The 18,135-nt window shown below is 38.2% G+C and overlaps 1 protein-coding gene and 1 pseudogene across 4 annotated transcripts in view; both read left to right on the forward strand.

Moving 5' to 3' along the window:
* Positions 1 to 18,135, forward strand: part of RUNDC3B (RUN domain containing 3B) — a 179,132-nt gene that overhangs the window by 80,955 nt on the left and 80,042 nt on the right. For all 4 annotated transcript variants that reach the window (XM_055420596.2, XM_088833770.1, XM_088833775.1 and 1 more), the window contains 2 exons: positions 13,805 to 13,894; positions 15,636 to 15,716. In XM_055420596.2, the coding sequence (XP_055276571.2) occupies positions 13,805 to 13,894; positions 15,636 to 15,716 (171 nt within the window). The remainder of the gene's footprint in view (positions 1 to 13,804; positions 13,895 to 15,635; positions 15,717 to 18,135) is intronic.
* LOC129552319 (aryl-hydrocarbon-interacting protein-like 1 pseudogene) lies at positions 940 to 5,030 on the forward strand (annotated as a pseudogene).

Consider the following 18,135-nt stretch of genomic DNA (forward strand, 5'->3'; position numbering starts at 1 on the left):
ATTAACTTTTTATGATGATTCTTCCTGGAGAAGGGAAAGGCTACTCACTCCAGTATTCTGGCCTGGAGAATTCCATAGACTGTAAAGTCCATGGGGTCGCAAAGAGTCAGACACGACTGAGTGACTTTCACTTTATGATGATAGAGAAAAGATTCATATAAGGACAACAGTCATGCCCATTCAGCTCTGCTAATCTATATTTAAGGCTTTTGTTAAAGCAATCACTTTTTTCCATTTAAGAAGTATTTGTAAATGAAAATATTAAGTAATTTCAGTATCCCACATATGTAGTGTTCAGTATAGTAGCCACTAACCATATGCCACAGAGAAGGCAATGGCAAGCCACTCCAGTACTATTGCCTAGAAATCCCATGGATGGAGGAGCCTGGTAGGCTGCAGTCCGTGGGGTCGCTAAGGGTCGGACACGACTGAGCGACTTCACTTTCACTTTTCACTTTCACACATTGGAGAAGGAAATGGCAACCCACTCCAGTGTTCTTGCCTGGAGAATCCCAGGGACGGGGGAGCCTGGTGGGCTTCCGTCTATGGGGTCACACAGAGTCGGACACGACTGAAGTGACTTAGCAGCAGCAGCAGCAGCAACCATATGCCACTGAGTAAATTAAAATAGAAATTAAATTACTGATTCAATTCTTCAGTTGCTTTATCATACTTCAGGTGTTCACTGGCCCTGTGTGGTTAATGGCTACCAAATTGGACAGCACTGATGCAGAACAGTGCTTCATGGCAGAAGGTTCTATCAGACAACACTGACTTTGACACTTTTAAATTACCATGCATATTTCTACCTTGTTAATCATTTCTGAAGGAAGAGAGTGACTCTAAGCCAGTTCTGACAGAGAAAATTAGGTATATATATATATATATATATATACAGAAATCATATATCTAAAATCTTAATTTCCATGTCCTGATGGCATGTTTGACATTTTGGATTTTGAGAAAATCTGGGTCTTTAATGTGACACATTGTTTTAGTGGACTAGCTGGTACAGATGACAGTATCTTTGCTTAGGTGTTGCCAGCATCCATTGGATCATCGAAAAAGCAAGAGAGTTCCAGAAAAACATCAATTGCTGCTTTATTGACTATACCAAAGCCTTTGACTGTGTGGATCACAACAAACTGTGGAAAATTCTTCAAGAGATGGGAATACCAGACCACCTGACCTGCCTCTTGAGAAATCTGTATGCAGGTCAAGAAGCAACAGTTAGAACTGGACATGGAACAACAGACTGGTTCCAAATCAGGAAAGGAGTACGTCAAGACTGTATATTGTCACCCTGCTTATTTAACTTATATGCAGAGTACATCATGAATAATGCTGGGCTGGATGAAGCATTAAGCTGGAATCAAGAATGCTGGGAGAAATCTCAATAACCTCAGATATGCAGATGACACCACCCTTATGGCAGAAAGTGAAGAGGAACTAAATAGCTTTTTGATGAAAGTGAAAGAGGAGAGTGAAAAAGTTGGCTTAAAACTCAACATTCAGAAAACTAGGATCATGGCATCTGGTCCCATCACTTCATGGAAAATAGATGGGATAACAGTGGAAACAGTGAGAGACTTTAATTTTTGGGGCTCCAAAATCATGGCAGATGGTGACTGCAGCCATGAAATTAAGACTCTTTCTCCTTGGAAGAAAAGTTATGACCAACCTAGACAGCATAGTAAAAAGCAGAGACATTGCTTTGCCAACAAAGGTCTGTCTAGTCAAGACTATTATTTTTCCAGTAGTCATGTATGGATGTAAGAGTCGGACTATAAAGAAAGCTGAGCGCCAAATAATTGACGCTTTTGAACTGTGGTGTTGGAGAAGACTCTTGAGAGTCCCTGGACTGTAAGGAGATGTAACCTGTCAATCCTAAAGGAAATCAGTCCTGAATATTCATTGGAAGGACTGATGTTGAAGCTGAAACTCCAATCTTTTGGTCACCTGTTGTGAAGAACTGACTCATTTGAAAGACCCTGATGCTGGGAAAGATTGAAGGTGGGATGAGAAGGGGACAACAGAGGATGAGAAGGTTGAATGGCATCACCAGCTCAAAGGACATGAGTTTGAGTAAACTCTGGGAGTTGGTGATAGACAGGGAAGCCTGGCGTGCTGCAGTCCACGGGGTCACAAAGTCGGACATGACTAAGCGACTGAACTGAAGTGAACTGATATTCTTAGGTAATAAAATAATAAATGTTTTACTTGGAAGATACGAAGAAAAAATTATCACGACTTTAAATTTGACCAGGTTATAAAGACTTTTAACTCCAAGAAGTATTTGCATAAGGTAAATCTGATATGTGCTTATTGGATCATTTTCAAGGAATATGGTAGTCTTGGGATATTTCTAAAGATGGACAGTGAGGTGATGATATACTCTTAGACAGTTGAAATAAACTTTACAATGAAACATTTGTTTCTTTTATCATCACTAGTAAATACATTTAATTATGAAAGATGCTAAATTTTCAAGATATTGAGTCTTTAAAAAAAATCAGAGCCCCATAGATCAAATCTGGAAATCCTGTGAAATCAAAACTAAGTTTATACCGTAATTATCTGCTATACAATAACAAGACAGTCTTTTCTAAATGGAAATTAAAGCATTAATAATCTCAGTTTTTAGTCTCGTTTCTTAGTTTATACAGTTGGGTAGGGTAGAAATAGTACTTGAATAGACTATTTTTAGAGTGAGTAGTTTAAATTTTTTAAGGGAAATGCTTTTTGCCTTGTGTTTAGGTATTGGCTGTCTTTTGGGAGAAAAAGGAAGTGATTCAGCTCTAAAAAGTTCATGAAGTAAAAATATTCTTATAACAATATGTAAACATATATTATTCACATAGAAACGTGGCTTAATGTATGTTTATACACACACAGAGAAATATTTCATGTTTATACATACACATCACACAGTATTTAGATGTGACTATAATGGCTCTGCAATTATCTAAAAATGATGTAAGGAGTTATTTCAAAATTCCCATCCTAAAAATTAACTTTAAAATGCAGTTGCCAAAAGACAGTCTTTTTTAAAACTATTTACACTAGCATTTTTTTAAAACCAAAATCAAACCAGAGAAAATTCTTAATTACAAATACATTTGATTGTGAATCCCTAGTGAAAACATACGTATTTGGAAGGTTAGGTTTGTAAAATTACAAGCATACTTTTGGAAAGAATAATTACACCTTACCTTTTGCCTGAGTGCTCCCTGACATAAGTGCTTGTAGAACAATGAGAAATGTTCTCTAATTCTTTAGGAATCTCAAGAGTGTCTGAATCAAGTGATTTCTTCTTGTTCTACTCTTCACAGATAAAGAATAATGAGGTCCTTTGAAATGGTGATAGCAAGTGTTTACTCAGTACATAAGGAGGAGATACATGGGCTAAGGCAGGCAAGCTTGAAAGTACTAATTAGTGATAATCTAAGGATAAGATCCACTAATTAGTGATAATCTAAGGATAAGACGCCACTCTGCTCCTGAACATGGAAGGGATCAAGAAAACCATTCTGCACGGGGGCACAGGAGATCTCCCCAACTTCATCACTGGAGCCCGAGTGACCTTTCATTTCCGAACCATGAAATGTGACGAGGAGTGGACGGTGATAGACGACAGCAAGCAGGTGGGCCACCCCATGCACATCATCATTGGGAACATGTTCAAGCTGGAGGTCTGGGAGATCTTGCTGACGTCCATGCGGGTCAGCGAGGTGGCCGAGTTCTGGTGCGACACCATTCACACAGGGGTCTACCCCATCCTGTCCTGGAGCCTGCGGCAGATGGCGGAGGGTAAGGACCCCACGGAGTGGCATGTGCACACGTGTGGCTTGGCCAACATGTTTGCTTACCACACGCTGGGTTATGAGGACCTGGATGAGCTGCAGAAGGAGCCTCAGCCACTGATCTTCAGAATCGAGCTGCTGCAGGTCGAGGCCCCCAGCCAGTATCAGAGGGAGACCTGGAACCTGAGTAACCATGAGAAGATGCAGGCGGTGCCCGTCCTCCATGGAGAAGGAAACCGGCTCTTCAAGCTGGGCCGCTACGAGGAGGCCTCCAACAAGTACCAGGAAGCCATCGTCTGCCTGAGGAACCTGCAGACCAAGGAGAAACCCTGGGAGGTGCAGTGACTGAAGCTGGAGAAGATGATCAACACCCTGATCCTGAACTACTGCCAGCATCTGCTGAAGAAGGAAGAGTACTACGAGGTGCTGGAATACACTAGTCACATCCTCCGGCACCACCCAGGCATCGTGAAGGCCTACTACGTGCGGGCCTGGGCTCACGCCGAGGTGTGGAATGAGGCGGAGGCCAAGGCTGACCTGGAGAAAGTGCTGGAGTTGGAGCCGTCCATGCAGAAGGCGGTGCAGAGGGAGCTGAGGCTGCTGGAGAACCGCCTGGAGGAGAAACGCGAGGAGGAGCGACTGCGCTGCCGCTGCCGGAACATGCTGGGCTAGTGCGCAGGCGCCAAGCCTCCTGCCTCTGCGGGGGGCCCCCCCCCCCCCCCGCCGCCGCCGCGACCTCCACCCGCCCCCTCCCCCCCCACCCCCCTTTTTGCACCCGCCCCTCCCTCCACCCTCCCCATCCCGCCATCTCACTGTCCCCCTGCACGCCCAGTCCGACAGCAGGGTACTGGACATTTCTGGTCAGGATCTTGGTGTCAGGTTTTCAACTTTTAAATTAATTTAAAAACCCAGAATAATGCGTGTCAACTGACTAAAAATGCACAACCTAGAAGTTGAGAATTGTGTTATATTCAGCGGACTTTCTAAGGACTCAACGCGCCAGAAGACAGCCTCTCAGATAGCTCTTAGGGACTGCTCCTAAGAGGTAAGGGAGGAACCAAGAGACACGAGCGCTTGCAACAAAGACCAGGTACTGGGAACTTCAAAAGACTGATGTTAACTAAAGAAAGCCTGATATCTCAAGTTAACAAGTTTGGTAGTTTTCTATGTATAGGAAGATGCAAGAGTCTGGACTCCTTAAAATCATTCCTTCGAGATGCACCTTAATTTCATAGGCGCAGTATCCTGCTTTCCTCCATCCTGAATCCCCTGTGGCTGCACACTGGGGTCGGCTGCAGTGCTGAGGGCTTGGCAGCCAGCAGTCCGTTTGTCTCCATCTTTAGTTCCTTCAGGGCTCACTGTTCAGGTAGCTGTAGTGTCTTCTGGTTGCAACATCTTATGTTGACTGATATGGCAAACAACATTTTTTACTGACACATGACCTGAGTTTAAAAAGAAAAACCCACAGGGCACAGAAGAGCTTATGAATGAAAGTGAAATTTCCGGCCCAACCCCCCCATCCCTTACAGCCAGCAATTTTAATGGACCCTGGTTTTTTTTTTTCTATTTTGATAGTTTTCTCTGTCTCTGAATAATAGGTGTAAATCAGTTCCCCCACATGTCCTTTTTACCCCATGTTAGTGAAAAGTGCGGAGAAGGCAATGGCAAGCCACTCCAGTACTCTTGCCTAGAAAATCCCATGGATGGAGGAGCCTGGTAGGCTGCAGTCCATGGGGTCGCTAAGAGTCAGACACAACTGAACGACTTCACTTTCACTTTTCACTTTGATGCATTGGAGAAGGAAATGGCAACCCACTCCAGTGTTCTTGCCTGGAGAATCCCAGGGACGGGGGAGCCTGGTGGTCTTCCGTCTATGGGGTCGCACAGAGTCTGACACGACTGAAGTGACCTAGCAAGGATAAGATTAGGAGGAGGAACTGTGGAGAGCAGAACTTCAGTTCAGTTCAGTTGCTCAGTTGTGTCCGACTCTTTGCGACCCCATGAATCACAGCATGCCAGGTCTCCCTGTCCATCACCAACTCCTGGAGTTCACTCAAACTCATGTCCATCGAGTCGGTGATGCCAGCCAGCCATCTCATTCTCTGTCATCCCCTTCTCCTCCTGCCCCCAATCCTTCCCAGCATCAGAGTCTCTTCCAGTGAGTAAACTCGTCGCATGAGGTGGCCAAAGTATCAGTCCTTCCAATGAACACCCAGGACTGATCTCCTTTAGAATGGACTGGTTGGATCTCCTTGCAGTCCAAGGGACTCTCAAGAGTCTTCTCCAGCACCACAGTTCAAAAGCATCAATTCTTCGGCGATCAGCTTTCTTCACAGTCCAACTCTCACATCCATACATGACCACGGGAAAAACCATAGCCTTGACTAGACGGACCTTGGTTGGCAAAGTAATGTCTGCTTTCACATTATCCAGGTTGGTCATAACCTTCCTTCCAAGGAGTAAGTGTCTTTTAATTTCATGTCTTCAATCAGCATCTGCAGTGATTTTGGAGCCCAAAAAACTACAGTAGGTCTCCTGAAATACATGACGATGGCTCCAACGTATTAGAGAAATTCATGTGATCTTTTTGCTATGGTGGAGGATATCTTGGTGAGCAATTGAAAAAACCCTTGAAGGGTTTCATGGTTTAGGAATTGGGGTGTTATTGGGAAATAGCCAGTGATGGGAAGTCGACAGACTCAAGAAGAGAATCAAAGCTAAAACAAAGAAGAAGAGTTGGGGAAGGCCTAGAGATAGAGAAGTAAAGTAGAAACTGAATAATTTGCTCAAAGTTTTCATTTCTCCCTACCCACAGCCTGAAAATAATTAGAAAAGTTAAGCTAAAGAATACAAATGTGACATTTAAAACAAGATTGAAAATATTCTGGTAAGAATGTGAAGTAATAACTATGGAAAATATAGAGATAAAATTAACAAGTCCTGTTTATTACTTTGCAATTGCACCACAATGCTTCATTTATAACGAAAGTGATGTTCAAGAGTAATATTAATCTTCTCATTATAGTAGGAGTAAGAGAAGGAGTAAAGTATAAAAACTTCAAAAATTACCCAGCTGTCAAAAAGCGAAAAAAAAAAAAAAAAGTTGGCTAAACACTTTTTTTAACTATAGAAACGTAGATAAGATAGTGATAAATTACCAAATTACCAAATCTTTCAAGAACTAAGAAAGACCTTAGGAATTTTAATCTGTTTAAAAGTTTTACATTAAGATGGAAAAAAAACATTATTAAAAGGTGCTTGTGGACTACTGCCACAGCTTTTTGTTTTGTCTATAAAATATTTTGGCTTATTAAATACCCAAAAGCTCTCTTTTAATAAATTTTTTTTCAAAGATGTGTTCATTTTAAATTTGCTTTCAAGAAATAATTCCACGTATTCCTGGAAAGAAGAAAAAGCTTCAGAGTGTATTTGGTATTCAGTTCAGTTCAGTTCAGTTGCTCAGTCTTATCTGACTCTTTGTGACCCCATGAATTACAGCAGGCCAGGCCTCCCTGTCCATCTATAGTAAAGACAAGACTACAATAAGAATCTTCCTGGTCATTCATACATACTTGTGACCTGCGTGTAAAAACAATTCTAACTGCCATTTTAAAATTTAGAGAGAACTAGGTATTTCCATTAACTTACTAGTACAAGGCCTCCTTTCATTAGAAAATTGAGCTTGCCGTAAATTAAGGCTCTTTCCTGTCGCCAAACACACCTTACCCACATTCTCTTTGTTCTTTTTTGTTGCAGTGAAATGTCTCCTGTCAGTCTTTCTTCTTCTAGGGTCCTGTCCCCCATTCACCTTTTCCTTTCATTATCATCACCTCTCTCACTCCTGGTCCTCCATCTTTTTGCCATTTCTGAGTCATTCCCACCCATGCAGAAGCGTGTACTGGTATCCCCTATCTTAAAAGGAAAAACTTTCTCCCTCGAACCTGTATTTCCCTCTCATAAGGCTCATTTCCATGTTCTGCTTCATCACCACCCTTCTCACAAATCTTTATACACACTGTTGTCATCTCCTCACCTCAGTGTCACTCTTCATTCTTGTCTAGCCTCTGCCTCTACCACTCCACCAAAGATGATTTTTAAAAGAATACCAATAATCCACAAGCCACGCAAATGTAATGAACATTTCTCTGTCCTCCTTGTACTCCATAGTCCAGCTAGAAGAGCTGAAAGCTGCTCCTTTCTTGAAACCTCTTTGTTTTTTCTTACATAGCGCTCCTGGCTTTTCTGTCTCCCTCTGTGCTCGCTTTCTCAGGCTTCGTTTACTGCTCACAGCTTCTTCGTGTCAGTGTTCTCTGTGCTCAGTCTCCTGTTGTCTGCTGTTCTTTCTCTCCTCACAACTGCACCTGTCTCTGGAGGTTTTTATTAATTAGTTTATTTTTAACTGAAGGATAATTGCTTCACAATATTGTGGGTTTCTGCAGTACATCAGTATGAATCAGCCATAGGTATACATAATGTCCCCTCTGTCCTGAACCTCCCTTCCACCTCCCACCCCATCCCACCCCTCTCGGTTGTCACAGAGCCCCACTTTGAGTTCCCTGAGTCGTTTGGCAAATTCCCACTATCTGTTTTACATATGGTAGTGTATATGTTTCCGTACTACTCTGTCCATTCATCCCACCCCCTCTTTCCCCCGACCCCACGTCCATAAGTCTGTTATCCATGTCTGCATCTCCATTGCTGCCCTGCAAATAGGTTCATCAGTACCATCCTTCTAGATTCCATGTATATGTGTTAATATACGGTATTTGTTTTCTCTTTCTGACTTACTTCACTCTGTTTAATAGGCTCTAGGTTCATTCACCTCATTAGAACTGACTCAAATGCATTCCTTTTATGACTGAGTAATACTCCATTGTGTGTATGTATATACACGTGTATATGTATCACGGCTTCTTTATCTGTTCGTCTGTTGATGGACATCTAGGTTGCTTGCATGTACTAACTTTTATAATTAGTGCTGCAGTGAACATTGGGGTACATGTGTCTTTTCCATTTCTGGTTTCCTCAGGGTATATGCCCAGTAATGGGATTGTTGGGTCATATGGTAGTTTTATTCCTAGTTTTTTTAAGGAATCTCCCTACTTCTTCCATAGTGGCTGTATCAATTTACATTCCCACTAACAACAATGCAAGAGGGTTTTTCCCTTTTCTCCACCTCCTCTCCAGAATTTGTTGTTTGTAGGTTTTTTGTTTTTATGGTGACCATTCTGACCAGTGTGAGGTGATATCTCATTGTATCTCTGGGTGGTCATGACACCACATTTAAATCTCTTAACTAGTTCAGATTTCTTGATTCTTCTTCCCTCTAACCCTGTTCGCCCCATTCTTTGAAAGTGGTTTCATTGCCTTACCTAAATGGCCGATGAAGTCAAATCTAAATTCATATTTGATTCCTTTTCCTCCTTCATTCATTATTGCCATTCCATTAGCAAGTCTTTTTGATCCTATTTCCAGAATCTGTTTCGAATCTACCTGTTTACCTTTTTCATTATGGCTGCAGCAGTAGTGCATACCTCTCTCATCTCTTGCCTACATCCTCCCCTGTTAGCCTCCCAACTGAGATTCCAGTTTGCCCCCTGCCAGTAGCCACCCAGCTTCCAGCCAGTCTTCTTAAAAAGTATTGTAAAAGGGATCCTGTCAATTCCTACTTTAAACATTGAAATGCTTTCCCATTACTTTAGCCAGCAGGCTCTGCAAACACATTTCCTGGAGTCAGATCCTGGTTTCACCACTTTCTAGCTGTGGAATATTGGGTAAATTTCTTACTCCCTCTGTGGCATAATAATTGCTGATGAAGTCAAGCAAGATAATTCATGTAAAGCACCTATAACTATGCCTGGTGCTCAGTACATGTTCACAGTTACTATTAATGTTATATGGCCTCCAAAGCCCTGATTTCAGTCTTCTTTGGGCCTAAGGTCCCAGAATAAACACTTACTCAAGAATATCTTTCCCAGTGCCCTTCTTCAAAGTTGGATTCATCTTCACTTTTTCTCCACCTCAACAGCCTAGTTTCTTATTTTATACTGCTTGCCATCTCTGATTGTCTCTTTCTTCTGTTTATTGCCAGTCTTCTCCCCTGGACTATAAGTTTCATAAAGAGGGATCACGTTTGCCTTCTTTATCATTTTATCTCTAGTACATAACACAGTTCTTGATACATGATGTATTTGTTGATAAAATAGAGAATCTCACATTCTTAGCAAGACTGTTTGGAGATTGATTTTTTGGCTATCTTTTCATTCTGATTCACCTTGTCTTTGAATAGAACATTTCTTTGTAATGCTGTAATTTGTTTTGTATGTCATGAGGGAGAATGTTATCTTCCCCCACTTCAGGCTTCTTAAATAAAGACTGAACTGGGGAAGAGAACAAGATATTGATAATGGAATTTCTTTGGTTTATAAAATAAGCTTTCTCATATTTGAGTATTGTACTTTTAGTGTGTAGAATAACGTATGACTCTCAAAATAAATTTTGAAGTATGATATTGTTCAGTATCAACATCATCTATTCTGGTGGTTCACTTCCCATCCAAAGGATATTTGTTACTGAAGTTCCTGAAAGGTTTTAAAATAGTCCTTCAGAATAAGCACTAAAGATGGCATTATAGGTGTATTTCAATTGGAGTTAAATTATATGTGTTGAGAATAACACTCTTATTTGAGTGTTATTTTAAGTACCTTTCTAGTGCCTAATATTTTTCTAATCAACATACAAATAATTGGAAAGAGTACAGCTGATAGAAAGTTGGGGCTTGTCTTCCAGATCACAGTAATATCAAATAGTTGCTGACAGTTTTCCTTTGTTTCTAAAATACAAAACTTTAAAGATACAGTCTGACATATATCTCTTTAAATAGAAGTTTTAGATTTATTTTTCATCTTGCTACTTTCAATATTTATAATCTGTTTATAGCAAGCCAATATGCTGTTTTGGTTTAGATCCTTCTCATAAAAATATTTTCCTTAGGACAAAAAATATTTTCAACAAAAGGGAATTCTTTTAGTGTACACCTTACTATTATTAGTCGTCTTAGCCTTTACTCTTGGCTCATTGGTTACATAATCTTGGTTATACAAGCAAGCTTTATTAATGTTCCAATTTTTCTGTGAGGTAAAGTGAAGAGATTGAAATTTTACAGTCTTTAGAAGTCTTTGAAAATATTGATAACAAGAATCAGATTTTCAGTCAGAATTATTGATATATTGGCTTGATTAAGGGAATAAAACAACTTTTTGTAATAGCCTCTGCCTCTTTAATACATATGAATGACTTGTATCTTTGATTAAATGATAGTATAAAAAATGTCAAGTGACATAAAATAGCATATTATAAATGGAACCTAAATGTTGATAGATTTAAGTGCGTTTACTTAATTTATTTTCTTAATCAGATCTAATAATGAAAAGTTCAACATACAATGGACAGTTCTCTTAACTAGCCTCTCCTCTTCTGTTTGGCCTCCCCTCCCCTCTGTTACAGTAAAGGCATATTAAATCAGATCTATGGAATATTATGTTTCAGATATGGTTTTAAAGTGGAATTAACTGATTTCACATTTAGCGTATTATATGACAGTGACGGTGAAAGTTGCTCAGTCGTGTCCAACTCTTTGCAACCCCATGGACTGTAGTCAATGGAATTCTCCAGTTCAGAATACTGGAGTGGGTAGCCCTTCCCTTCTCCACAGGATCTTCCCAACCCAGGGAGTGAGCCCAGGTCTCCTACGCTGCAGGAGGATTCTTTACCAGCTGAGCCACAAGGGAAGCCCAAGAATACTAGAGTGGGTAGCCTATCCCTTCTCCAGCAAATCTTCCTGACCTGGGAATCGAACCGGGGTCTCCAGGTGGATTCTTTACCAACTGAGCTATCAGGGAAGCCCCTAGGTTAGCTTAAAAAAATCAATAGTAAAACAGAGGCCAGAAAAACTCAGTAAAACAAATGATGTATAAAACATAGGTTATATAAATTACCTTTAAGCTTGCTTAGAAATTTTTTCAAACCACTTAGTTTTTGTTTTAGGTATTTTTCATTAGTTCCTAGTATAATATTAACATTAGAAAGCAAGCAAAAATAATTTTGATCTGACTCTTAGTATGTACATTCAAACGTGATGAGCTCAAGGTGGCAAATAAAAATAGACTTGTTCTCATATAGGGAAGTACTGGGAATTATGGGTGATGCTGATGTCAAACGCCAGAATAAATGCACGTGACCCGTAGGAAGTGGTAGTCTAGAACCATTGGAGTCATAGTTCTTCAAGGAGTTGGTCAAATATTCTGTCAACAGCCAATTTAGCCATTGAGGCAGTGACAAAATCTCAGATGTTTAGTTTTGTCTAAATCGTTATCATTTTGTGGAACACCTCAATTGAATATGTAGGAATTTCTTCCATTTATTTTACTGATCTTTGTTAGGCTGAAACTTCTAGTTTTTCTCCTTTTATGTAAATGGTAAGTATTCATTTACATTTTCAAGAAATGTAAGTTTACGTATTTCCAAGAAAGAGCATCTGATCCAAGCTAGTCTTCCCACCATGTTTGTTTGTAGCCTTACATTGGTCAGAGGGTAAATAGTTGTATTTTCCTTTGTATTTTTTTTCATGTAAAATTTCTTACAGGCCGTAACAGAGGTTAAATTCTCTTTAAATTTTTTTATTTTACAGTAAGTGTCATGGTTCAGTTGAAAACATGTACAACTTAAGTAAAAATTTGTTTTCTTCCTGGATAAGTTTTTCAACATAATCTTGGGCAAACTGTTTAAACCTGTCTTTCTTCTTGATAATGAAATTGAAACGAATGACAATTGCTTCGCATTTATTTCATCAGCTTTGCAAGTATCAAATAATATGATTATAAAAGTATTTGGTAAACTGTGGACTATTCAAAATTGATGATAGTAATATAAGAATATAGACTTTATATGCAGTCTTTATAAGCTCTGCTGCTGCTGCTGCTAAGTCGCTTTAGTCGTGTCTGACTCTGTGCGACCCCATAGACGGCTCCCCACCAGGCTCCTCTGTCCCTGGGATTTTCCAGGCAAGGGTACTGGAGTGGGTTGCCATTGCCTTCTCCGCTTTATAAGCTCAAGAATATGGAAAAGAGCAAGACAAATTTCATTTACTAAGATGCTTTCCTTTTAGTTAGTGGGGTTATAGAGTGGTGTTCCTTGTCATTGTATGACATAAAGAGTTATAACAATTTTATTAGCCCTGTTACTGAACATAAACAAGTTTTCGATATTATTTGAAAATGAATTCAATAATCTTAGTTTCTTTTGTGGAAAAATAACTTAAGTCCACATTAAATGATAATTTTTCAAATATTTATTTGAAATAAAATATAACTTTAATATTATAAAAATTAACATTAACCAAAACAGAAGGTTTTACAAGAATTAACAGAGATAGATTCATATTTACATTTTGTCAGAGATACAGTGAACACTTTGTTTTTCATATGCGGCCACCTAGGTAGCCCATCTGCCCTATTACAATGTTAAAGGTTAGCATAAGTTACTATTAATCACATCTTCCTAGTTCTTAGTTTGGTTAATAACCCTTGGAATTACAGAAAAACAATGTATGTTTGTGTTTGTTCTGTGTATATTAATAGAAAAATAATCTACATAGTTTTGAAAGGAGACCAGTTTAAATGACTGTGTTTACCATCTTTCACTTTACGTATATATTGCTTCAGTCTTGGAAAAATGTGAGACACTGTAGGCCTACTAAACGAGTCACTTTGAAGATTCTTTTTAAAAGAGGTGTAAACACTTAGAATGATTTTTTCCTTGTTACAATGGCAGCTTTTTTTATTCTGCTAAGTATCTGCAAGATTTAAGTGATCCAGGTATGTTCTTGTTTTGACAAATGAAATAAATTTTAGTCCTTTCTACTCTAATTTGGGCTCTAAATGATTCCTGTAGCTGAAGCTTCAGTCTGTTTTTAATACATATTCACCCATTTCATTTTTTAGGAGATTTTATGAAGATGGAGCAATTGTCTTGGGTGAGGAAGCAAATATGCTTGCTGGTATGCTCCTTGGACTCAATGCTATTGATTTCAGGTACTTCATCTAACTGTATGTATTCTGATTTAAATTTATTCTACCTCATAATAGTTTCTGCTTATGATTCTTTTCTTTCAGCTTTCTAAGTAAAGCATGCAGTTGGATATTGATTTGATTTGTGTTGTTCCCTTTATAATGAGATCAGTTTTATAAATAGGTTTGCTCTAAGAAAATAGGCTGTCTTAAACCTAAGGAATTAACTGATGAAACTTATTTGCTCTCTGGCTTGGGAAAAAGAAAGCTTGGACCACATCCCCCCCACCAGAAAAATTGTATATTCTGGTAGCACTGAAGGAAAGTTTTAGATCTTATCCCTTAGTATTTTTGAACTACTGTTTTAAAATGAAAAAGAAATATACTAATGTTGATTCATGGCCAGAAAGATTTGAATTTTCTCATGTGGTGACATAAGGAGGATCTTGACAGGATGTCTTAGATATCTTATGTTTCTTGTTTTGTTTCTGGAGTATTAAAATTTTTGTTAATATTTGCTTTTATTATCAACAAGGTGAGTTGATTCCAGACTAAGATTACAAGTACTAAAAATAGACATTCTAAGTTCTTTGTAGGTTGTTGGGAGAATCCTTCTGCATTTCATTTATAGTACATTTTACATTGTACTAAAAGTAAAAGGTTTGTCTATAATAAGAATTCAAACCTGAGAATTAAGGATTATATTTTCATTGAAGTATACCACTTAAAAATCCACTGTTAACAAGCATAAAACTTAAAAATCTGCTTTTAGCTCTTGAACTAAAAAATAATGCTCTCGAAAAAGAGACTGTCTTAAACTTAAGAAATTAACTGAGGAAGGGTTAATTCAGTCAATTCCTTAAGTTCTTCAGTTTCACTCAAGTTACTTTTTTCTAGTAAGTCACTTCTTTGTCAAAATATTTTTTGTAAGTATAACTTTCCTCTATTTGAAATTTGATAAAGTGGGATTAGGTTAATTAACTTAATTGTTTGGGATGAATGTGGTGAATGCAGCATGAAGGCTGTTTTCATTATTTCTCTAAGGGTGTTAACTTCTTACCATATGCTGCTGGCTCTGTCTAAATCCTTTACAATTTATTTTTTGGTAGAAAACAAAACTGGGGTAATAATATAAACTCTCGGTTTTCTACACATTGAAATTGTGTAGAAAGCAAATGTCTTAATGATACATTAGTAATAATTTTGTAAATAAAGGAAAACCCATATAAAATGTGGCCACTTTGATTCTCTCATTATTCAAGTCTAGAAAAATACATCCTGCACCCTTGATATTAATATATTAGAGTAAGTATTTTAGCAGGAAAACTTCCCAGAGGAACCAAAAGGTAGTAGTTCATATATGAAGATTTTTCTAATCAGTCAGTCCTTTTTAGGAAATAGTGTCACCTGAGAATTTGTATGTAAATGAGAACAACAACTCTTCATTTGAAAATACTCTGGTGACGTCTTTGGAGTCTAATAAAGACCAAGATAAAATGAACTATGTAAATAGTATTTGTACAGATTTCTCAGTAAACTTTACTTTTGCATGATGTTTGTATGTAATAATGTTATTAATTTTTGCAAGCCCTTGATATTGAAGGTAGAATTATCTTTATTGAGGTGATTATAACAAGTCATTTTTAAATTACAAATAAGAAATTCATCTGCAGTTTGATGAAACAAATGTTTCTAACAAGAGATTGTTTATAACACTGTGATTTAAATTTTTATGTATTAATATATTTATTGTCTGTTGTCTTAGCTTCTGCCTAAAGGGAGAAAGATTGGATGGCAACCTTCCTGCTGTAATAGACTATATACCATATTTGAGGTTTACCCAAAGGTATTGGATATTTTGAAATCTTAATTGATAGTTGAATGTCTTATATAATATATTCATCTGATTAAAATTACTTTTTATAGAACATTTATTTCAGTACCAGAAATCATTAAAAAATATAAACTCCAGTTGCATTTTTAATATATATATAAATATATAGTTTTATATAATTATAACCATGGCATAAATACAGTTTTTAAAAACAGCATCGATTTCTACTTCTGTAGTTAATATAATAAGCCTTAATAGCTCTATACTAGTCCACTGAGATTTCAAAACTATAATTGATTATTTAGATTGGTTTTCATGTTATCTCCATTATAATGAAAATAATAATGAACATTTTTGTGCAAATAATTTTATTTTGCTTCTTTTGTGAATTTACAGAGTTATTTAGGTAAGTACAATGAACTATCTGTGACTCTTAAAGTCTGTTCTCAGAGTTGTATCAATTTATCCTACTACCAACATTGTGTGAGAGTTAGAGGTTTCCCACAATCTCATCAGCATTAAAAATTAATGAGATGAAATCTAAAATTTTTCTTAAGATCTGCTTGCATAATTTGTTTCCTAAATAATTATATACTTCTGAAATGTTATGATCAGGCCAAAACTGTAAGGGAGAGAGAGAGAGAGTAATATATGTCTGTAAGTAATAGATGTGTGTGTATACATACACAGAAGATGCATTTATTGAGTGCCTAAGGCAGGAAAGGCAGAGGAACCAGAGATCAAATTGCCAGCATCTGCTGGATCATCGAAAAAGCAAGAGCATTCCAGAAAAACATCTATTTCTGCTTTATTGACATTGCCAAAGCCTTTGACTGTGTGGATTACAATAAACTAAATTCTTCAAGAGATGGGAATACCAGACCACCTGACCCACCTCTTGATAAATCTGTATGCAGGTTAGGATTAGAACTGGACATGGAACAACAGACTGGTTCCAAATAGGAAAAGGAATACGTCAAGGAAATAGGAATAGGAATCCAAATAGGAAAAGGAATACATTACTGTATATTGTCACCCTGTTTATTTAACTTATCTGCAAAGTATATCATGAGAAATGCTGGGCTGGATGAAGCACAAGCTGGAATCAAGATTGCCGGGAGAAATCTCAATAACCTCAGATATGCAGATGACACCACCCTTATGGCAGAAAGTGAAGAGGAACTAAGGAGCCTCTTGATGAAAGTGAAAGAGGAGAGTGAAAAAGTTGGCTTAAAACTCAACATTCAGAAAACTAGGATCATGGCATCTGGTCCCATCACTTCATGGCAAATAGATGGAGAAACAGTGGAAACAGTGTCAGACTTTATTTTTGGGGGCTCCAAAATCACTCCAGATGGTGACTGCAGCTATGAAATTAAAAGGCACTTACTCCTTGGAAGAAAAGTTATCACCAGCCTAGACAGCATATTAAAAAGCAGAATCGTTACTTTGGCAAGAAAGGTCCGTCTAGTCAAGGCTATGTTTTTCCAGTAAGTCATGTATGGATGTGAGGGTTGGACTATAAAGAAAGCTGAGCGCCGAAGAATTGATGCTTTTGAAGTATGGTATTGGAGAAGCCTCTTGAGAGTCCCTTGGACTGCAAAGAGATCCAACCAGTCCATTTTAAAGGAGATCCATCCTGAATATTCATTGGAAAGACTGATGTTGAAGCTGAAACTCCAATACTTTGGCCAACTTATGCAAAGAGCTGACTCATTGGAAAAGACCCTGATTCTGGGAAAGGTTGAAGGCAGGCGGAGAAGGGGATGACAGAGGATGAGATGGTTGGATGGCATCACCGACTCAATGGAAATGAGTTTGAGTAATCTCTGGGAGTTGGTGATGGACAGGGAGGCCTGCGTGCTGCAGTCCATGGGGTTGCAAAGAGTCAGACACGACTGAACGACTGAACTGAACTGAAGGCAGGAAAGAAACTTCCTAGATGTCAAGATTATAGGAACTCTGTAAACTTCTATAAAGGAATACAGTCCCTGTACCCAAAATAATCACCATCCAGTAAGATAAGTCACTATGATTTCAGAGCTAGGAGTGTGAAGATTTTTTAGATGATGAAGGAGAAGGAGGAATAGAGTATTATGGTACAAAGATTTCTAACTTAAGTTAGGATCCCTTGGGAAATGGATAATTCTGTTACATTAGATCCAGAAAAGAAACACGCCAAGATGTTTTGAACAGGCATGAAATTAACGCTGTTTGGGGATTTACTGGATTATAGGACACTTTATGGAGATAACTAACAGTTCAAAATAATACTAGTAAATATGAGTAATACTATTTATTGCATGTTTATCAGGCATTGTGTTACATGCTTTACTTCTGTTAACTCATTAATCTCAAAAATCAGTGAGGTTGGAACCACTGTCCTTATTTTTAAGTGAAAAACTGAAACACAGAGAGGTTAAGTAGCTTG

Source organism: Moschus berezovskii, chromosome 3 (genome assembly GCF_049115385.1).
Source record: "Moschus berezovskii isolate FMDL1 chromosome 3, NW_MosBer_1.0, whole genome shotgun sequence".
NCBI classification, from domain to species: Eukaryota; Metazoa; Chordata; class Mammalia; order Artiodactyla; family Moschidae; genus Moschus; species Moschus berezovskii.